General features: G+C 46.1%; 1 protein-coding gene across 1 annotated transcript; it reads right to left on the reverse strand.

Moving 5' to 3' along the window:
• Window positions 1-4,184: 4,184 nt before the first annotated feature.
• Window positions 4,185-21,815, reverse strand: LOC123352960 (3 beta-hydroxysteroid dehydrogenase type 7-like). The gene is made up of 6 exons (XM_044993589.1): window positions 21,621-21,815; window positions 17,230-17,385; window positions 13,356-13,464; window positions 9,418-9,517; window positions 7,589-7,751; window positions 4,185-6,323 (listed from the first exon to the last, which is right to left on the reverse strand). Exons 1-6 carry the CDS (start codon window positions 21,766-21,768, stop codon window positions 5,884-5,886), a joined length of 1,116 nt encoding a protein of 371 aa, XP_044849524.1. The 5' UTR covers window positions 21,769-21,815; the 3' UTR covers window positions 4,185-5,883.
• Window positions 21,816-23,081: the final 1,266 nt, after the last annotated feature.

Genomic DNA, 23,081 nt, shown 5'->3' on the forward strand with positions numbered 1-23,081 from the left:
TTAAGTATCAATTGCGAGTTATAGGCCATTGAAGATATATTAATAACATAGGAGATGAATCTCCTTTGAATTCAATTAAATGGAAAAATCACAAAAACATATGTGCAATTGTATTTATATAATACATAAAACTTGTGCATTATAATGAAGCATTCCACGTTCAATTGGTTAATGGCAATTAATTGCTAAAACAGCAGGAAATCAATATAAAACTTCCGATGACTGTCTTCCAGAACATGGGTATTTCGGTGCATTTGTCCCATATAAATAACCACTGCTATACTATAGTATCTCTTCCTACATCTCTTTCTTGTATTCTTTTAAGATAGATATTTAATATGGAACTGCTTTCTCTCCAGTTATTGTCTTTGTTAAATGTTTTTGGGTTAGACTAGGGTGCAAACCTTCATAGCAATGGAACCGCTGAAGTGCTCATCAAATGACAGTGTTGTGGCTATAGGGTCTCTCTCTAATGGAATAAACCGTTGCTCCAGCTCTGAACACACGTAGACTTTGAAGTCTGCATCGGGATTCAGATTTGCATCTTGGATACCACTCTGCTTTAAGGGGAGGCTTTCAAAAGCATCTGAAGGATTGAGGGGTGCACGTCCCATTGAAAATCAATCAAAAAATAATAATTGGAGATATACCAATCTCCTAGAACTGGAAGGGACCTTGAAAGGTCATCGAGTCCAGCCCCCTGCCTTCACTAGCAGGACCAATTTTTCCCCAGATCCCTAAGTGGCCCCCTCAAGGATTGAACTCACAACCCTGGGTTTAGCAGGCCAATGCTCAAACCACTGAGCTATCCCTCCCCAAATCAATGAGACCCTCGCTCCTGAATTCCTGCGGGAGCAGGGAGAAATACAAAAACTACTGGAAAATGAGGAGGCATCATTCTTCTCAATAATTTTTGTGGTGATGGCGAATCCTTTTGTGAAGCAAAGTGTCAAATAGACCATAGATGTGGCTGAGAAGAGTAGTGTAGCCAGGTATATAAAGCATGTCTCCGGTATCTGTGTGTGGCTGGGGACCGGATTCATGCCATTCTTTTCCAGTATATCCTGGCTTAAATACTGTCAATATGGGACTGTTCCAAACTTCGCCAGTTTAACTCCAGTCATGTGGTGATGAGCTATTGTATTTTATTATTAATTATTATGCAATAACAATGGGATTGATGTACAGGATGCAAAGGGAGATGGTCCCTGCCCAGAGGGCTTCCTGTCTAAAAAGGCCCATCTAGTAAAGACAGAATGCACTGGGAAGCCCAGAAGAGGGAAGAACTAATGTGGTTAGATCACTTCTCATAGGCATTGCTGAAGATGACCCTCTCCCATGGGAACTTGAATGAGGGTAGGCATGAGGGTAGCTCGGGGAAGTGTAGTCAGTGTGTAAGTGGCAGTATGGGGGAGAGAGAGAGAGAGAATGAGATGAATGGGACATCAAGGCCGGAGATAAATTAACTCCTCAAACAGACCCCAAGGACTTGTATTGGTAGCTTTGACAGCTGCCATGGCAAAAAGACGGCGACTCTCCCTGTGCCAGCATATCTTTTTTACTGTGCCATTTATTTCTCTGGCGGAGAAGACTTGGTATTCCTTTCTATATTTCTTCTTCTTTTCTTTCTGCAATAGTTGTCAGGGATATTAGCATTAAATACTTACTGCTTGGCTTAACTAAGGGGTAAAGATCGGATTTAATTTGTATGGATGAAATCCAATTATACAATGGAGCCCCCAGGGGAAGCAGTTATACCTGCTGAATCTTTTGGATGAATAATTACACACAAAGGCTCTTCTCCAGAAGGAGAAACAGACATTTTTTTAATGTGTGTTACATAATAGGGTTGGGACCCTGGAAGGAGAAGAGAATGAAGCCCAATGCAGGGAAGGAATTAAAGGATTGCCAAGAGAAAACAAGTTATTATCTGATAAATCAAATATCTAACAGGAAATCTGCAGTAGCATTGACTCAGAGGAGCCAAAATGCAAATCGCTTGCAGCACAGCCAAAGGAAGCTTACTCATCCCTTTGGAAAACAGCACTGAGACTTTGCTGAGTGTTTTTTTCCCATATCATGATCAGCGAAAGGGAATCCTCTCCTCCCTTTTGTCAAAGCTGGAAAGGTACAAGGAGGCAGGGGCGGCTCCAGGCCCCAGCATGCCAAGCGCGTGCTTGGGGCGGCATGCCGCGGGGGGCGCTCTGTGGGTCACCGGGAGGGTGGCAGGTGGCTCCGGTGGACCTCCCGCAGGCGTGCCTGTGGCGGGTCCGCTGGTCCCGCAGCTTCGGTGGAGCATCCGGAGGCACGCCTGTGGGAGGTCTACCGGAGCCGCGGGACCGGCAACCGGCAGAGCGCCTCTCGCGGCATGCAGACGTGCTTGGGGCGGCGAAATGGCTAGAGCCACCCCTGCAAGGAGGGGATGTAAACTGCATAGATTCCAAGGCCAGGAGGGACCATTGTGGTCATCTAGTCTGACTTCCTATACAGCAGGCCAGAGAACTTGCCCAAAATAATTCCTAGAGCAAAGCTTTTAGTGGAAACATTCAATCTCAGTTTAAAAATGATCAGTGATGGAGAGACCACCACGAGCTACTCCAATGGTTAATTCTCTCACAGTCAAAAGTGTACGTCTTATTTCTGCTCTGAATTTGTCTAGCTTCAACTTCCAGCCATTGGATCATGTCGTAGCTTTCTTTGTTAGAAGAGCCCATTATTAAATAATTGTTCCCCATGTAGAGACCGACTATAATCAAGTCACCACTTCTCCTTCTCTTCGTTAAGCTAAATCGAGTGAGCTCTTTGAGTCTATCACTATAAGGCAAGTTTTCTAATCCTTTAATCATTCTCATGGCTCTTCTCTGAACCCTCTCCAATTCATCCTTCTTGAATTGTGGGCACCAGAGCTGAACACAGGATTCCAACAATGGTCGCACCCCTGCCAAACACAGAGTAAAATAACTTCTCTCCTCCTACTCGAGATTCCTCTGTTTATGCATCCCAGGATCACATTTGCTCTTTTGGCCATAGCATCACATTGGGAGCTCGTGTTCAGCTGATTATCCATCATGACCCCCAAATCTTTTTCAGTTACTGCTTCCTAGGATAGAGCCTCCTCCCATCATGTAGGTATGGCCTATATTCTTTGTTCCTAGATGTCTACATTTACATGTAGCCATACAGGAACACACATTGTTTGTTTGATATCAGATTATCAGGCCATCTGGATCACTCTGAATCAGTGACTCTTCTGGAGTTGGGCGCCTACCCTGTTGAGGAACTTTAGAAAACCCTACTCGGCCCCCATCTGCATCTCCAGGCAGCTAAATACCTTTGAAAACCTGGTCTGTGGTGCTGCATATCATCTGCATGCTGATGGCAACCCTGATCCTCTGTCTCCCCAGTGGCCTTGCATGCATGTTGAGCAGGAGGAGACCAAGTGGATCTTTGCATGAGGGAAATCAGAGAGCAGATAAGCAATTGCCCAGCATCAATCATGCTCTGCATGTGGCCTGACAAAAGCAATGTCATTTCACCCAACTAGTATCTTCACATGGCTCAAAATCCCCCAGTGAGCTGTATCAAGGGCTGCTTGGCACATCTGAAATCATTAGCATATGCACCCAGGATGAGATCTTCAAAGCTGCCAATGGGATTTGAATACCCAATTCCCACTCTCTTATAGGAATTTGGGTTTCAAAATCTCTCTTTAGGTGGCTTTGAGTAAATCACTATAAGTCAATGAGAAGGTTGCTACCTCCAGGCAGCTTACAGAAACACTTAGTTAATTTACTGATTCAAAAAAAAATTCAGAATGCCAGGGGCTGAAGACTCTTAAAAACCTGGATGGAGCATAAACCAATTCGCCTGACCAGCAAGAGAAGACTTCGCCTTTAGAAGCCAGTTCAAGCAAAAGTTGTTACCACACATTTAAATCAGAAGGAAAAGTGCCTTACAACTGGACTTATAGCTCCACCCAGTGGCAACAGAATACTAAGCATTTCCAAAGCTTTAAAAACCACTGCTGGATAATATTTGCTAGAACCTGGAGATGTTCCGAGAATGTATATTTTTTTTATTTGTGAAAATCCTAGCAAGCTGCCATCTGTTGCTGAGTTAAAAACCCCAATATCTGTAAAAAGAGTAACATAATGAAATGAAAGAAGCTATAGGCACAGCAGAGCTGAGGGGGAAAAAAAATCTGCAGCTGATAATTTATTCAATGAATTTCACCTTTGCATATTGTGTGAACAGATTGCAAATTTTTCCAGACCTATTTGTTGTGTGAAATTCTTTACATATTTCGTTAGCAAACAATTCTGCTTAGGCAGATCATTGTGCAAAGAGGTGATTGAGGAAATTCCTGCTAACTTGATTTAAGTCAGTCACGTGGTAGTGCTTCTGTTTCCTGACTGGATGATTAATGTAATTGACCACTAGTCTGCTCAAATCTACCGCACCAACAAAATTTGCTTTTTGTGAATATTTGAGCAATTGAAATTAAAATGAGCCTTCTATGAATGCTTGCACTAAAGTAAAGCTTGAAAGTTCACAGCCCACGGAAGTGTTGTGAAGTAGATCAATTCTAGTAGAAATTAATTTGTGCTTTAATATTGGTGGAAAACTTTCTGCTGTTCACTCAGGTAATGCACAAAATACGGTGAGGGTTTGGTAAGCCAACATACAGCACAACAGAGATTCAGTTTCAACTCTAAATTTCATATGACTGCCCATTTGTGCCCTAGTTATTGCAAAATTTTCCAAGTTGTGCCTCGTGTTATTTTACTATATGTACTGCATAGCCAAGCACAGAGAGATGGGTTAAAATGACCCCCTCCCTCTCCAAACTCTGAATGTAAGGGCTTTGTTTAATGTAAGTCAGATCCTTAGGGCCTGATTCTCATTTACACCAAGGCTCCTTTACACCACTCTGGCAGTGGAAAGGGGCTTCATGTGGGACTAAATGACATTTGCACCCACTTTAAGGTTGTGTTGTACTGCCAGAGCAGTGAAAAATAACCTCTGTGCAAATGAGAATCAGATCCAGTATAATTTTTATTCAAGTTGCAAAATGCATCCAACACAGTGTGTAAGCTCTGACGTCAGTTATCAAACCATATAAATAAGAATGCAACTAAACTGACAAATTGTCACCTCAAGAGATATTGTAAGGTAATTTGTTTGTTACAATGTTAGGTTCTGGGGTTTGTCTGTTTTTTAAAGGTAAAATGTTGTACAAGCTGAGTGGCGGAAAGGATTTTGGAAAAAGGTAGATGTGAAAGCTGCTTCTAAGGATAGTGATGAAAGCCTATAGCTATATATATTTAAAACCCTAAAATGGAGAGGGGATTTCCTGAGTTCTCCTCATCCCCCTAAGAATTATCCATTAAAGACCTCTTGCGTCTATAAGTGAAATAAAGACAGTCCACTAGCTAAAAAATGGCTATTTGAGATCACTTTAAAAGTGCCAGTCCTGCTGTTGGAAAAGGATGTAGCTTATTCAGGAAGTGGAATTAAATTGGTTACCAAAAATAATTTTGTACAAAGATTCAAGTCAGCCTCACAAATCACAGGTCTGACCTTGCATTCCTTGCCCCGATGAAATGCCATGAAGCCAATGGGGCTACTGAAGTGAGTAAAGGCTGTGGGACGTGGCCTCCCCTATGTCTGCTGCTGTCACATGGAAAATGCATATTAAGTTTATGGCTCCCGGGGAGTGGAGAAGTGATACATAATAGTAGCTGGAAGTTATTGCTCTGGGTTAGTCTAGGTGTAATGAGTTGATGGTCTCTGCCTGGTTCCTAGTGGGAAAGTTATGCACATGACCAAATTCAGATGGAATTCACTGAACGGGATAAACTCTCTTTGTGTTAAAAGTGCCCTCTAGGTCTCCTTCCTGTGGGGCTGATGGGATCTCGAGTTCTTTGTAGCTGCCTTTAACCACTCTGTTGTTCGACGTTTGCTCTCTCCCCAGCTGTAGAGGGGAGTGTACCCGAAATGCCTGAAGGCTTTGTCTGTCTCATAGGAGAAGGTGGTGGTTACTGTGTTCAGCAGAGGCAAGTTTAGGAAGGGCTGTGGTTTCCAAAAGGGGTACAAAAGGATCCTGATTATCCTATAAAAGTATATTTGTAACCATAGCTTCCAGTAAGGTATGCGTGAGCCCAGCCTTATTGAGGGGTCCATCCCTGACAACAGCTGATATCTCACTAGGAAGCCTTTCCTTGTTGGGGTGTCATCGTAGGAATAATACACCTGCCCAGCAAGTATGTCTGGTTTCAGCTGCAGGTTCCGGGCTGCAAGCACATGCATCCATGCAACATTCCCTGGAGAAGGAGAAGAGAGAGTAGGAATGGAGGAGGAGCCAGCTTGGTCCATGTATTACAAGAGCTTTCTATGCTAGATTGAATGCATGCCCCACATCTGCATGTTTCATAGGTAGAGCATCTTTTTCCATCTTGTGTCACCTTTGTCACCCAACCTTATTCTGGAGGAACCCAAAATATCCAAGGTCCATTCAATCTCTAGTTCCCCTTTTGAGATGGCCCAGAAGTGTCCATTGTGACTTTGGTTCATGGGAAATGAAGGGGCAATATTTCATAGTCAGAGACAGATTGGACTCAATGGTTTTATTCCTGGCTCTGCTGCATGTCTTTGGATGAGTTACTTAACCTATTTGGGCTGACTCTCCTCTAACAGTGTTTCAAACCCCTGTAATTCCATCCTTATGAGGGGGAGGGGGAATTCCTATAGGTATGTAAGAGGGTTCCATAGAGATTACTCTATTCTTAAATCTGGAAGACTTACTGGATAATTCTATCCCTGCTACCGTACGGTTCATCATACCGATAAAAGGATCTCTTCTGTATTAAATTCTATAGGTTTTTGTACAGAATCATCTTAAATTTCCATAGAATCCTCTTGCTTTAATTCCTGTTAAATTCAGTCGCTCTCTTCTTTCCTCAAGGAATATTTTCTAAACTTTACAAATGGAACTGGTTGGTCTCTTTCCGCCTTCATGTCCCCACCCCACCCCCAATCTAACAGCAGGGTTTAAAAAGAAGAGGCGGGACTTTTCAAGCAAAATAAAAATTTTCATTTGGTTTGAAATATTTTGTTTCTAGGAGATGAAAAATTTTGTTTTGAAAACCAGAACGTTTTCAAATTCTGGGGGGTTTGCTTTTTTCCCTTCCTGGAATATTCCCCACCTCCCCTTCCCGCCCCCCATCCCTGGAAGAAAAAATAGATTTCTGCCACCATCCCCCCCCACACACCTTTTTTTCTATTGCAAGTTTTTTCCATGTGCTAAAGGATTTTTCATTTTGTTTTTTAAAAAAAGAGTAAAATTCCATACAAAAAATTAGAACAAAATCTTGTTTTTTAATTTTTTTCCCCAGAAAACCCTTAATTTTTTTTCCAGACGGCCCTATTTAGAGTTTATAAAATTATTTCTGTGTTCATTCTTTACATTCCTTGCTCACTGTTGGAACAGTATCCAGGGTGTGTGATAGTCTCCTGGCCAAAAAGCAAACTGACCCTCTAAAAAATAATCTGGTAAAAACATGTAAAGGAATCAAAGCAACATACTCACCTACGTACGTCCAATTACGTTCTGTGTCTTCGGGTTCCAGGTAGTTCAGCACACCCCCTTTGGCTTTGGCTGAGAGATGCACATTCTTTAGAACCAGATACTTCTCCCCGTAAACTGTATTTGGACAGATGATGCATGTTGCAAGTTTGCCGCCATTGCTTAGCTGTAAAATCAAAACCGAATGTTTGACAGACCAGGTGGGTGAGGTAATATCTTTTATTGGACCAACTTCTGTTGGTGAGAAAGACAAGCTTTCGTGCTTACACAGGGTTGTTCTTCAGGTCACACAGAATGTTAGCAGGCTATGGATTCAAGGATGAGATCTTCCATAGTATTTTTGTGTTTTGTTAAATAAGAAGCATGTCATGTGGAAATAAAGAGACTACTAAACTGCTTAGGCACTTTTGAAAAAACACTGTGAAGTCCCGTTTTCAGAAATGATTTAGGCACTTGGGGCCAGATTTTCAAAGATATGCAGGTGCCTAAGGTTGCATCCTAGTGGGATTTTCAAAAGTGCCAAGGTACCTGACTCCCACTGAAATGCCCAAGTCTCTTTGAAAGTCAATTGGACTTAGGAACCCAAGTGCCTAAGGAATGTCTACACAGCACACTAAGCCCAGTTCTAGGGCACTTGGGCTTGTGGACTCAGTGTTTTCAAGCCTGTGCTTGAGCATCCACAATGCATTGCAAACCTGGATTTACAATTGCTGCCCCTGGGCCTCTCAGCCATTCTATGCGTCCATACTGCACTGGGAAGACCTTCTGACTTGGGTCTGTGACTTGAGCTGCATCCAGACTGCAAAATGACAGGGCTTGGACCCCAGTCACAGTGGGACTCTGGCTCTGACCCAACTCTCCTAGTGGGGTCTGAGAACCTGGGCCCTGAGTACTTGCTGACCCGAGTGAGACTGATTTGCGTGGACAGAAGAGGGACTTGAGCTTGAACCTGAGTCAGAGCTCAGGTGTACTATGCAGTGTGGACATCCCTTTTGAAATTGGGACTGAGACTCCTATTTCACTTAGGCACTTTGGAATATCCACTTACATGGGATATTAAGGTAAATGTGGTCTCTTGGGCCCCGATTCAGCAAAGCACTTAAGCCCATGCTTAAGTAATATTCTATTCCTATGAGGCATCTTCATTACTGGAGGTTTGCAAACCCGGTAGCCCATTCTATACACTCCTCTGCTTATTTCTTTGTGAATAAATAGTCCTGCTGATCCATCCAGGGTACCACATTGTCTATCCAAGATCTTTTTCTCTCGTGTTCTTCTGCCATCAACTTTCCCTTCCAGTGCCCATAAACATACCCACTAAACCTCTTAAAATGTACCTTATAAATCAAATATTTCTTTTCATACGATCTTTAACTAGCGTTTTCTGAGTTTCAGTTCTCTCTAATACTCATTCACTGGTTACATGGTCTATCCATGATATTTTCAGAATTCTTCTAACACACCATAATTCGAAGGATTGTAGTTTCTTTATACAGTAATTGATTGCTTGAATGTCCATGTTTCACAGCCATAATTTAACACAGACCAAGTGTAAGTTTTTAAGAGTCATAAGTGGCATTCACTACAATGGAATTTAAGCATGTTGTTAAAGCGCTTTGCCAAATCCGTGCCTTGGAGCATTACGGTCTGCTTTATGATGCTATGGGAACACCCAGCATAAATAAATTTAAGGCTTTTCTGTGTGAAATCAAAACTGCAGCTGTTTGTACTTGATCAGCTTTGAGTGGCGGGATTGTATTAAGAGAATCATGGGCTCTCGCCTTCTGTAAATCCTATGTTATGGTACAGAAGCTGCTGTCTGACTTTTGTACCTCTTTTCCATTGGCTTCAAGTACCAATTTTTCTGCCATGGCCTTAGTCTTCCCGTAAGGCAGTTCCACTTCCCCACTGTACTTGGTGTCTTCTGTTCCTCTGAGATAAATGAAAAGAAGCAGTAAGTGATCAGGGTACTACAAGAGACTGCCACAAAGCTGCTAGGCAACATCTCACCTTTGCCTACGAATTCCATGTCTTGGGAGTCCGGGAGAATGAGGCTCTGATACTTACTGGGGGAGTCTGAGGGCTCAACAGCCCAGAGTATGAACAAAACGTACTCGCTGGGCTGTATTATTTCTGGTTTGTTCTCATTTTTGTTTAGGTGAGGTTTGCCTATATCTAATTAACCTGTGTAACTGACTGCCACATGACATACAACGACTGAAGCAAATAATATTTCAAAAGAAGTAGGCACCTCTGAAAACAATAGACTCGGCTTTTCTAGCAACCCACAAATGGCTGAATGTGGCCCAGGAAGATAAAGGGTAAAAAGAATAAAAACACTCACAGCTAAAAGAGAGAGACAGGCCCATTACCTGGCATAAATTAGAAGGAGCAGTTGCTGTTTAATTTTCCAATACTATTAACAATAAGGCATTTGCAAGCATAGTAGACACTTAAAAGGGCTGCATACAGTATTAGGTGATCGCATGGAAGTGTTAATACCAGCTGGTTTATATTATATTCTATATTTTGACTTGCCATGCCATGGGCAAATCCTGTTCTTAGGAGGCAAGCAAAGAAGTTCCAGTTGTCTGGCTATCGCAAGGCCCTTTTCTGTAGTTGCCTGGAGCAGGCCCAGATGGATGCAGTGGGGGGAGCTCTTTGCTGCTGTTCTAAAAGGAGCAGCCCATGCCCCAGTCTAGCTGTGGATCTTAACTTACTCCTGAGTGAAGGAGGGGGAGGCCCACAGCATGGGGGGGATGGAAGAGCTATAGAATAATCAGCAACACAGACGCCTGCAATAATCAGCTACAGAAAAGGAGGACAGAGCAAGCATAACAGAGGGTTGCCTCTTGACAGGACCCTGGAATTTTGTCCACAATTACCTGGCTTGGTTAGTGAATAAACCATAGATGCTAACAATGTGGGTTCTAGCTCAGTGTGGAATCTGGAAGGAATTTCAGCAGGGGGAGAGATCTTGAGAGATGGGGGTGCAGGGAAAATCTGCTTTCCTCTGGAGCACTAAGCAGGGATCATCCATTAGGATCAAGTGTATATGGACACACACTGTACTTCCTGTAATTCCCAGGAAGCTAGGCTTTGGTTCTTCCAATCTTCCTACCTGCTGTGTGTCTGTGTCCCCTTTAGCAGTGTGCAAATGCTGCAAGAAATGTCAGTGTAACTTCCTGCACGTTTTTAATGACTTCCCTTTTGTGTTTTGCTCTCTGGGTGAAAGTCACCCCTTCCCTCTCCTGCCAGCAGAAGACCCATGCGTGGCTCCAGGGGACTTTGAGTCCTCTAAAGGCCTTAAGTCTTGCACTGCCCTTGTGCACAGGAGTGAATTCCACCCTCCATGGATAGTCTGGCGGCTGAGTTTGCTGGCATGAACATTCTCTGAGCCAGTGGAGGTTAAGCAGATATTGAAGTTCACGGGTAGGGTGACCAGATAGCAAATGTGAAAAATCGGGACAGGAGGTGCGGGGGTAATAGGAGCCTATATAAGAAAAGGCCCCAAATATTGAGACTGTCCCTATAAAATGGGGACATCTGGTCACCCTATTCATGGGTGGCAGCCACCATTTTGCCCGCAACAGTGGGGATTGAATTAGGGATGCCCAGAACAAAAAGCATGAGCTGCTAGAGGACATTAGCCTAATAATGAGTGAAGTGTCACCACATCCCTCTGTGGTACAGTATTATTGTCCCCCATTCACAGATGGGAAAAGTGAGGCCAAGAGGTTAAGTATTTGCCACAAGTTCTCTCACTAAATCTCTGGCCATAGAAAGGATGATCTGATTAAGGCATTGGATTGGGCCTCAGGCGATCTGGGTTCAGTTTGTAGCTTTGCCACAGATGCCTTGTGTGACCTGCGGCAAGTTACTTGATCTTTTTGTGCCTCAGATCTCCACCTGTAAAATGGAGTAGTAATACTTCCTCTCTCCCACCCTTTGACTAGCGCAATGGGCCCCCGATTTCAACGGGGACCGCTAGACGCTGCAGTAATACAAATGAATAGTAAGAGTCAGGAATTAAAAGCTGAACTCTCCTTCTGCTCTGCCCTGTGCTTTTATTACAAGGCCATTCTCCCCACTCCCCGTGGATGACGCATAGGACAAACTAGAGAATACACGGAACAAAAGATTTCTGGGGCATGGTTCATTCCACCCTTAGGAGCCTCTGGAGGCTCAAGACAATTAGGAGATTTATCTAGAAGTTCTAGCTTTAATTACTTTCTTTCTGTATCTTCAGATCTTTTTCTCTTTAAGCGAAACTGCTCCACCAAGGGTAACTAATGTGCATGTGATTCTTGGACTGCAGTGCGCTGTTGGGAGTTCTCATCCTCCCCCTTTAAAGCTTGCCCGTAACAAAGAGCTCAGCGTAATGCTCTTGCTTTTCAAAATGATCACAGATAACTGAACACTAATGAGACTGGAGCGGCATTGTCAGAAGGTATCTCGGCGGCAGCTCTCTCAGAGGGATTGAGACTGACAGAGGCATTTTCTATTATTGTCGGATGCTGAGGTGTTAGCATTATCCCAGCACCCATCATCCTGTCCCGAGACTAATCAGGCTTTGTCTGTGTCGGTTCACCAGGATGTAAAAGTGAGTTGAATATAATTACACAATGAATGATGGGGAGAGGAGGGCAGAGGAGAGGAAAGAAGAGCTGGAGCAGGAGCTGCGAGAGAGAAGCACAGAGCAGGGGGAATCTGCATCGCATGTATTTTCAGTGTGGTGACCATGGCCATATTGTGCAGTTTGCCAGTCCTCCCAGCTGGGCTCCATTAAGAGGCAACTGGTGCATGTTTCAGCTCATGGGCCTCGTTCTTGTCTCGCTTTCCACCACCTTGCTTCCATTGACTTGCTCTGGATTTCAACCAGATACAGGGGCATCGGGTCTGTGTTTTCAAAAGGATTTCCTGTTTGCCCCTACCCGCCTGGCGCACAAGCCAGCAGGTATGAAGTTAAATTAATTAGGGTCTCTGGCTGCTGGGATCTTTTTTTCACCCTGTTTTGGGTTGTGTGTTTGGTCTGTGTTTATTTTGAGGCAAATGACGTTTCAAGCGCTCAGGAGACCAGACTAGATGGACGGTTGCTCTGTTCCATTTGGGGCATAGTTACATGCCACTAGGCCACCCCCCCTTAGAGGAGATTTGGGGTAACATTTGCAAAAGCGCTTAAGTCCTGCTGAAAGTCAAATGGGACTTGAGCTCCTAAGTCACTTGGGCACTTTTGAAACTTGTTAGCCTGTGTCATTGAAAGTCAGTGGAACTTAGGCACCTACGTGCCGGTCACTGCTGAAAATGGGGCGTAGGCTCTTAAGTAACTTTGGCACATTTGAACATTTTACCCTTTGGTCCTGATCCAAAACGACTGCTGATTTCAATGGAAGCAGAATCAAGCCCTTAGCACCTGCTCAGGATGGTCATGGGATCTAGGGGAACGGGGCCTTGAGGCCAGGGGTAGGTGGCCAAGGGGAAGGGCTGATAATCTGACTGATACATAGGTCATATGCAGCTGGGTCATATGCCACTTGGTAAACTTTTTATCCTGGAGTTTTATCCACTAGCGTTCACGTTTAGGCCACGTTTGAGGCTGTAATTGCTCAAGGAGAATGGTAGCAGGGAAGCACAAAAGGGAATCACAATGGAGGGAAAAACGCCTTTCCCTCATCTCCAAGCAAAAACCCCCAAGCTGGCTTCAGCTCCAAAGCTGCTCTTTCAGTCATCGGACAAACCAGACGGATGCAACAGATCCGCTTGGGCTCACCTCAGCATGGGTTCTTGTCGAGTGTTGGGTCCCACGGCAGCCATGGAGCTTGTATAGACAACATATGGGACGCTCAGGGTGCAGCAGGCCTTCAGCACATTTTCAGTACCTGAGGAGCATGTCAGGAATGAAAAATGTTTAATAACCTTCATTGGTTTGGTTCCTGATGTATTTGCAAAAAGAGATTTGCAGAGTCAAGGTTCGGATTTGAACTAAGACTGTTTTCCCGCAGGTGGATTTCATTGCCAAGCCACAGCAAGGTCTGGATTCACCACGTTCAGATGTTTAGGCAAGATCACACAGTCTCAGCAGCTCACTAGATATGGGACTGGTGGCTACTCTTGAAAATTTAATGTGACTTGACTCGCGTGGCTACTATTCAGAAGCTCAAAATTTACCATCAAACAGCAGCCTCAGGTGGTTTGCAGATATCTAGACAGAGCAAAAAACCTTCTCATTAGACACTGTGTGTTTCAAATTTTGTGTCCACCACCTTAGTAGTTTGCAAGCCAAAATTGAATACGAACTATGGTTGACTTTGTGTACACTGGCAGTGCAGGTAAAAAAAAAATACCCAGGTGGTTAGGTTTGCCACCTGTTCAGGTTTTCCCAAGATCATCCTTTTTTTGAGGTAGCTGTCCCAGGAAATCTGTAAGGATTCTCAATACTCCCTGCCAGCTGTCACATTTGATGGATTTAGGATCATTCTGGATCTCCTGGGGGCAGTTTTATAGCTCAGAGGTGGCAATTCCACACATGGTTCTAGCCCTGAGGCAAAGAGTCCTGAGCTATTTGCATTTGAAAAAACCCACAACAGGAATATTTTATACCAATGGTCCAAGCACAAGGCCAAATTTTGCCACCTTATCTCACACTGAGCATTGCCCTACTCCAGGGGTAACCCTACACAATGGAGTTAAGGGGCTATGCAGCATGAGCAAGGATGGTCAGATCTGGCCTTGTAGTCAGCTTGTAGTGATTCGCACCAGGCCTGGAGTCTGCTTTCAGAAAGGGTGAACAGAGAGAAAAAGGTCTTTATCAGCCCCTGGGAACAGCAATTGGTTTTCATTTGTCACAAAATCAACAACAAAGGGCCAAAACCATAATTAAAATGGGGATTGTTCCATTTCTGTTGACTCCCACCGAGTCTGTGACAGGCACTGCTTACAATCTTCCTGGGACAGATAGTGGGTTAAATTAAGCCACTATTGTGGCAGGCCTGGTTGTGGACAATACCTGTATCAGCTCTGACAAAATTTTGAAGATGTGGCATTTGTTATGATCTATGGCGCTTCTGGATAGGATAGTTGCCTTCACTGTGCTGATCTTCAGTTTGGGCTCTTCTAGGAAAATGTGTCTGGCTATACCAGAACTGGGGGGACTTCCTACTGAAGTCAACGGAAGCTGAAGGAATTCAGCATCTCATAAGTCTGGGTCCCTAAAATATATGTAATATCCGTCCCTTGATATTCAGCTTCTGCTCTTGAATTTGTAGATCCCTGCTTGGATGCACGTTGCATTTAATTTTTATATATGTTTGTTTGCTTGCTTACTTGGGATGGGCATTCTTTGGCTTCAGATAGTATTCATCTAACTAGAGCCTGATTTTTTCAGAGGTGCTGAGCAGCTACCCTATGAAAAATGAGGAACATTTTAAAGGTCAAAAATTGAATTCCCCAAAAAGCAGAGGGAGTCACAATCACAAGTCACTTCTGAAAATGTTGGCCCAGACCTAGTTCTTTGGGCTAGTTTCAGAGGCTCTCTCTGTTCAACTGGAAAACCCTCCAAGTTCACAGAGATCTGTAAGTCCCTTTCTAATAAACTGCTGATTTCAAACAGACAATGAAGAGAGGATCTCACAAAGCCATTAGAAAACAGAGCCCTGAGGGGTCTTTCTGAACATTACCTGCACTCACAAAATACAGCCACTTTTTTTTTTTAAAGCATCAGTCTTGAAAACAACAAAAATAGAGAATGGATGTTGGCCTTCAATGCATCAGTAAATCGCAGGTGCCTTAAGCATTAACCAAGTAGGAAGAAAAATATAAAGATCATCATTGCAGTTAATTATTATATCAGCTAGAGGCCTGATGTGCATTAGAAATTCTTGCTGTAATGGGGATTTCATTTTTTTTTTATAACTGTGCTCATTCACTGGATTTATGAACCAGTTTTATTTAAGCAGATTTGAAACTAAGATGGAAAGGAAATCTGTGTAGGTAGTGACAGGGAGAAAACACTGAGGACAACCTCGCATGTATGTAAGGCCTTGTCTACATACACACAGTGGTACGGCTTTAATTAGATTGGTATAATTAAAGGGGTACCAGTGTGGACGCACTTATACTGGCATAAATGTACTTATATCAGTATAGCTTTCTTTTTTTTCCCTCATCCATTCCAAGGCCAGAAGGGGCCATTGTGATCCTCGTGTACGACACAGGCCAAAGAACTGCCCGAAAATAATTCCTACCTAGAACAGATCTGTTAGACAAATATCCAGTCTCGATTTAAAAATGGTCAGTGATGAAGAATCCTCCAGGACAGTTTGTTCCAATGGTTAATTACTCACGGTTTGGAAACAAGGTATAATTTTTTAAAATCTGAATTTGTCCAGCTTCAATTTCCAGCCATTGGATTGTATTATACCTTTCTCTGCTAGATTGAGGAGTCCATTATTCAATACATATATTTCCAGGGGCGGCTCCAGGCACCAGCGCAGCAAGCGCGTGCCTGGGGCGGCAAGCTGCGGGGCCAGGCTGCTGGCCACTGTGAGGGTGGCAGCCAGGCAGCCTTCGGCGGCGTTTCTGCGGGAGGTCTGCCGGTCCCGCGGCTTTGGCGGTAATTCTGCGGCGGGTACGCCAAAGGCGCGGGACTGGCAGATCACTCGCAGAACCGATGCCGAATCCGCGTGACCAGCGGACCGTCCGCAGGCGTGCCGCCGAAGGCGGCCTGACTGTCATGCTTGGGTCGGCAAAAAACATAGAGACACCCCTGTATATTCCAGAGGTAGGTACTTACAGACTGTGTTCAAGTCACCTCTTAACCTTCTCTTTGTTGAACTAAATAGATTGAGCTCTTTGAGTCTATCGCTCTCAGGCAGGTTTTCTAATCCTTTAATCGTTCTCATGGCTCTTCTCTGAACCCTCTCCGATTTATCAACGTCATCCTTGAATTGTGGAAAGCAGAACTGGACACAGTATTTCAGCAGTGGGTTGCACAGTGCCAAATACAGAGGCAAAATAACTTCTCTACTCCTCCTTGAGAGTCCCCTGGTCATGCATCCAAGGATTGCATTAGCTTTATTCCCTTGTCGTCTTAATTCTCGTAATTGGAGCAGGGACCATCTTTTTGTTCTGTTTGTACAGGACCTAGCACTATGTTGTCTTGGTCCATGAGTAGGCTTCTAGATGCTATTGCAGTATAACTAATAAATCATAATGCATAAGAGTATAATTACATCTGCACCCGAGGTTTATACCCCTATAACTATATTGATAAAGCAAATCACTCCCCTAACCAACATAATTATCCCAGTGCAAAATCTGTGTGTAGCTCAGGCCTTATTTGTCAGGACTGTGTTTTGCTCTCTCTCCATGTAACTTGGCATTGCACATAAAAAAAGCTTTGTAGAACTGGCAGCAAACGTCATTGCCTGGTCTCAACTAGGGTCAGGGGGCCAAGAGAGAGACTTTCTTGCTAATGAAGAAAAGGTCACTTTTCTAATCCACCATCTGAGTGGTGCTTCTGAACTACAGGAAGTAGAAAAGCACTACATCAAAGCGGATACGTGTCATGTTCTCTTACACAACTCCACACACAGATGAGGTGTGACTATTAGTCTGTACTTAATTCCTTGCTTTAAAGCGCTTACCAGCAACATTGACAGCTTTCATTTCCCGAAAGGGTACAGTATCTGTGTAGTCCACAATAGCAGCTGTGTGAATAACCACATGGACTCCCCGCATGGCAGAGAGGAGCAGTGCGTAGTCTCGGATGTCTCCTTTCATCACTATCACACAAGTGGTAGCTGGAAAAAAATGTTTAAAACCAGATGCAGAAATAAAAACCTCTTCCTGCAGAAGGAGAATCCTGCACATAAAACCCTGTTCTGCATGGGACAAATTCAAACCCAGTGCAATTTGCTACTGTGACCCACACATCTCCTGGGTGTGGTGTTCTATCCCATCTAGTGGCACCGAGATCACTTAGAGAGAGATTAATGAGTCTGCTCTACAGCCTTAGCTAACGGCCATGTGGCTTTTAGCTCATGCAGTGGAGGCTCATTCATTTAGCTTCAGAGGTCCCAGGTTCAATCCCGCCTACCGACAACCAGGGTCTGTCAGTATTACGCTACCACTCCACTGAATCCGTTGCATTAAGGCAGAATATGGCCCTGTATCTTTTACACCCAGAGACCTGGGTCCTCAGCTGGTGTACGTCCTTCACTCCAATGGAACTATGCTGGCTGACGTGCTGTGGATTGGGGCAAGGGTCTGTCATTATAAATGCCTAGCACTCATATGCAGTATAGTACTGAGCAAACCTGAACTAATTAATTGAAGCCAACAGGGCCACAGAGATGCAAGTGAGCAGAGAATTGGCCCAGTTGCTGGTGATGAGGGAGCAGAACTTCACTACAGAAGCCCTTTAGACTTTAGCAGGGATGAAACCGCGAGAGTACAGTAGAAATTAAACAGGGTTCTTTGCAAATTCCTTAAAAACACACAGAATAAAATAGAGAACTATAGGTTGGTTTAAAAATGGCTAGGGAAGTTCTCCTTGCCTATTACATTCCATAAGGGTTTTTTTCCATGAGGCCGGGGCCTGCTTCTGGGCTCTCCCTTCTCGTTGGCCCAGCTACGCTCTACCTCCCTACTTCTGCAGCTATTACTAGTTATTTCCCAGGGCCGCCCAGAGGGGGGGGGGCAAGAGGGGCAATTTGCCCTGGGTCCCGCCGGGGCCCCCACGAGAGTTTTTTGGGGCCCCTGGAGCGGGGTCCTTCACTTGCTCTGGGGGGCCCAGAAAACTCCTGCGGGGCCCGGGCCCCCGGAGCTTCTCCCGGTCTTTGCCGGCGGGGGGTCCTTCCGCTCCGGAGTAGAAGGACCCCCCGCCGGCGAATTACCGCCAAAGTGGGACCTGCCACCGAAATGCAGCCAGGTCTTCGGTGGTAATTCGGCGGCGGGGGGCCCTTCCGTTCCGGGACCTGCCGCCGAAGTGCCTCGAAGACTTGCGGTGGGGGCCCCCCGCCGCTGAATTACCGCCGAAGACCCGGCTGCGCTTCGGCGGCGGGTCCCGGAATGGAAGGGGCCCCCCGCCGCTGAATTACCGCCGAAGCGGGGGCCCCCCCGCCGCCGAAGACCCCAGGCCCCCGGAATCCTCTGGGCGGCCCTGTTATTTCCTTACTTCACCAGGGTGTTGTGGTGGATTTAGCCCATTCTCCTGCGGTGTAGTTCAGAATACCTGGCTAGAGGTTGGCTCACTGTATTTCCTGGACTTTCTCTAACGTGAGTGAAAGGTGATACACGTCAGTTTGTCATGGAACCATGCTGTCTCCTTAGCTCGGGGATATGGGGCTTAGAGGGCACGACAGTCCTGTCTCCCAAGCGTGCGGAATGGCTGCCTCTACAGAATGGTGGCCAAGACAGCAGCTTTTCTGGCCCTTACAGTTGGTGGGCGAGTGCCTCTACTCCTATCTGGATTAGGCCTGGCCTCTGGGCAGAGGTTCAGGGCCTGCAGTTGCAGGCTACTCCTATGGACTGTACTCCTACACCACCATAAATGTCCCTTCAGTAAAACTCAGCCTGGAGGAGACCAGCGTGAAGGACACAGGTCTTCTACATCCGCCGTTCCCAAGATGTAGTCTGTGGATTGCTGGTGCTCCCCATGGCACTTGCTACAGGCCCCTAGAAAGGTGGCACACCACTAGTTTCAAGCAGTTAACTTGCACTAAAGGAAGCTAGGAAAACATTGAATCCTCCCCTCATTTTTCTCAGTTAGCAATTGCAGCCCACTGGTGAGGGTGTGTCTAGGGCAGAGGGGACGTGTCAGACGCACTCACCAGTGGGTTACATGCTGTATTTGCCACAAAGATGTTAGGAGATTAGGAGGGTAGGTGGACCACATGGTTGGGAGACCCTGAGATGTTCCCTCTATTAAGACATGGCTCACCCTATGGAAGAGTTTAGGAACTGCCGACCTCCATGGTTTTGATCCAATTCCAAAGCTTTATGGCATCCCACTGACTCAGCTGTGACCTACTTAATCAAAATGAATATTTCAGCAATCAAGCAAGGGACAGGAAAGCCAATCTCCCTGCAAATGCAGCAACCAAAGAGTTTGAGGATCAAACAGGGCAGGAGAGACACAGAAATGCCCAGGTGGCTAGTGTCTCTTACCACCTCACTGGCTCCCTGGAGTGAGATCAAATCTCATACGTTGCACCAATGGAGGGATCTTTTTTTCCTCTCTATTTAGCACAGCCTGAGGAGTGAGGTCTTTAAAGCCTGCAGAGCTCCCCTGTATTCTTTCACTCTCGTCACTGCAAACATGTACGTACGTGTGTGTGTTTGCATTGGCAAGTGCTGCAGGGGAACTAAGCTGATTGTGACACTAATGCCCCACTCCTTAGAGGTCCAGAACACCCACAACTCCAGTGACTCAACCAGAATTGTAGGTGCTCACCCCTGTCAGGATCAGGCCCCAAGTAAGGCCATTCTAAAAGGCTGGGGCAAGGAATCAGCTGTGCTAGAAAGCCTGGGCTCTTGGGATTTATTTTTCTCAGTGCTCCAGAATGACTTCTAACCCTGTTACTTCTCTCTGGTCTATTTTGGTCAGATCTGTCACGCAGCGTAGGAATCCCCTGAACCAGGACTCAGTGCCTGGAAGGGATCTCTGACACCGTCAGCAACTTTGGTTACCATACTAGTGACAGCTGAAAATCTGGTCTGAAACAAAAGGAGTCAAATTCAGACCAAGATGCAACTCCTTGGATTCCTGTTGTCTAATGGCCTTAGGCCAGGCCTACAGTCTAGCCGCTGCAGCAGCACAGCTACGATGCATAGTTACGCTGTTGTAATCCCATAGTGCACAGCACCGGAAGGGATTTTTCTTTTGCTGTAGGAACTCTACTTCCCTGAATGATGGTAGCTAGGTCCATGGAAGCATTCTTCCATCGACCTACCTGCATCTACACCCAGAGTTAGATCGGCAGATGATTTTTCCCACCTCCTGAGCACCGCAGCTATGTCGACCTAAATATTAAGTGTAGACAGGCCATCAACTCCTACTTCCATGGGGATTTGCACTGTAGTCCCAGGAACCCTGCTTCACGGCAGTCATGTCAGCCAGCAGATGCCCATGTGCTACTAACAAACTCATACTCCAGCACCCATAAGCCATGCATGGGAGTCCTTCCCTTGGGTACCCCCTGGAATTTCCTCTTGTTCTGAGCATTCATTCTGTCAACCAGATGAAACAACAAGACGACTCTCCTCCCTCCCCAAAAAAGTGAGTGGAGCTCAGAAACTCCCAGGGTTACACCCAATACAGACTGATACAGAGCACTGGTTGCTGGGCATATTGTTCTGCATGGATGTATGTTTATGACTCTAGTAAAAGATGTTGTTTTTCCAATGCGTCATACGGTAATAAACTCTGGTTAAAGAGAAAAGGCAGCTATGCAACAATGCTCGGGGTGGATTAGTTTAATTATACACCTGTTCACTAAAAGACATCTCTAGTTCCTCGGGCAAAGCTCAGGACCCTGATAGAAGGTTCCTTCCAATTATTTCGTTCTGCATACCAGAAACTGAGCTCTCATCTGTAGTCCTGTCCATTTTTTGTACTGGGGATAGAAGCTTGTTTGGGATGGAGCTGTTTGACAGGCTGGATTTATCTCGCCGTTGTGTGTTCCAGCTGGTAACCAGTTCACTGGGTCCTCCAGCTGGTGACTGGGCTCAGGGAGTGCACATCTTACTTATCATCATAACTGATGCTTGTTCCAGGATTCCCCTGGTCCCCTGGCAGCATGTCTAGTAGATAAGTCAATACAGGTCCTCTCTGTGTATAGTTTCAGTCCCATGCTAGCCTTTTCTTAGCGGGAAGTTACTATATGTTGTCTAGTCTGTTCAGGTTCTTACACCATGCCTGTCACTATGGTATGGTATGTTATGCTGGAGATAGCTTGGTGGTGGGCACAGTATAAGTTGAACAACTGCTTTCTTGAAAGGGAGAGGCTATTGCTCATACGTGATATTTCCTTACCTGTGGCAAACTTCTTCACTTCCTCGCCTGCCACTGAGTCAAAGACCCGGACTTCACTGACATAGTCCTGCTTACACAGCAGCTCCACAATGTGCTCCCCAATGAAACCACATCCTCCTGTCACCAGGTATACCAGCGCTTCACCCATCTTGGAGAGAGGAGTGGTTGCAGTAGAGAGGTGCTTCCAGGATCCTCTCAAACACTGACTGGGCTCTCCATCTTAGCAAATTTGTTTAGAGAACAAGTCTAAGGTTTAATCATTATCTAGAGTCAAGCTGAACATTAACCTCAAAGTTGTGTGCAGATGAAAATTTGAACCCCAGCACAGAGTCACTGAACCCCGCCCCCCTCAAATGCTGCAATATTATGTCCAGTCAAGCACTGGGCCATAGGGCTCAGCCTGTTCCTCTCACGGGGATACCCCAAGATGTGCTCCTGTGCTGTCTCCCCACTTTGTGTTGGAAGGGGACAGGTTTTCTGCACACAGAAAGATCTTAAATTCTAAACACTTTCACAGGCTTTTCCACTGGAGGCAAATCTGCCCTGTGGGCCTGATTCTGAGTCACTCTGAACTAGATCCACAAAGGGAATGAAACATGTAACTGCCACATTAGTCACCTAAATCCAAAATTTTAGATCCTCAACTTCCCCTGCCTCCCCTCCCCCAGCTGCCTGTAGGTGCCTAAATTTCTGCTGGCAAAGTCTCCATGGTGCCTAAATTTCTGCCACACTGGACATGTGAGACGCCCCAGTGGGATCCTTAAACTAGGCATTCCCTTGCCTATCTGGCCTGCTCATAGAACACCTGCTGGATCAGGCCTAGCACAAAATGGAGATGGTGGTGGTGCCAGTGGACCCCTGTATCACTCTTATCCCAGCAGCTACAGCACTTACCCAGGATGCAAGAGACCCTCTACCCAGGGCCGCCCAGAGGATTCCGGGGGCCCGGGGTCGTCGGCGGTGGGGGGGCCCTTCCGTTCCGGGACCTGCCGCCAAAGTGCCCCGAAGACCCGCGGCGGGAGCCCCCCGCCGCCGAATTACCGCCGAAGCGGGACCGCCGCCGAAGCGCAGCCCGGTCTTCGGCGGTAATTCGGTGGCGGGGGGGGGTCCCCGCCGCGGGCCTTCCGGGCACTTAGGCGGCGGGTCCCGAAACAGAAGGGGCCCCCTGCCGCCGAAGACCGGGCTGTGCTTCGGCGGCGGCGGCGGGTCCCGCTTCCCGCCCCGGCCCCGGCCCCGGCGGGTCCCGCTCCTCCCCCCCGCCCCCGGCGGGTCCCGGCCCCAGCCTCTTACCGAGCGCGTCTCCGGCGGGGCCTGAGCTCCGTCCCGCTCAGAGCCTTGTGGTGAGGGGGCGGGGCTGTGAGCTCCACGCCGAGCGGAGGCAGCTGCCCCGCCCCCTCCCCACGCCGCTCTGAGCGGGGCGGGGCTCAGGCCCCGTTGGAGACGTGCTCGGTAAGAGGCCGG

The sequence above is a fragment of the Mauremys mutica genome, chromosome 19 (genome assembly GCF_020497125.1).
Source record: "Mauremys mutica isolate MM-2020 ecotype Southern chromosome 19, ASM2049712v1, whole genome shotgun sequence".
Taxonomy (NCBI): domain Eukaryota; kingdom Metazoa; phylum Chordata; order Testudines; family Geoemydidae; genus Mauremys; species Mauremys mutica.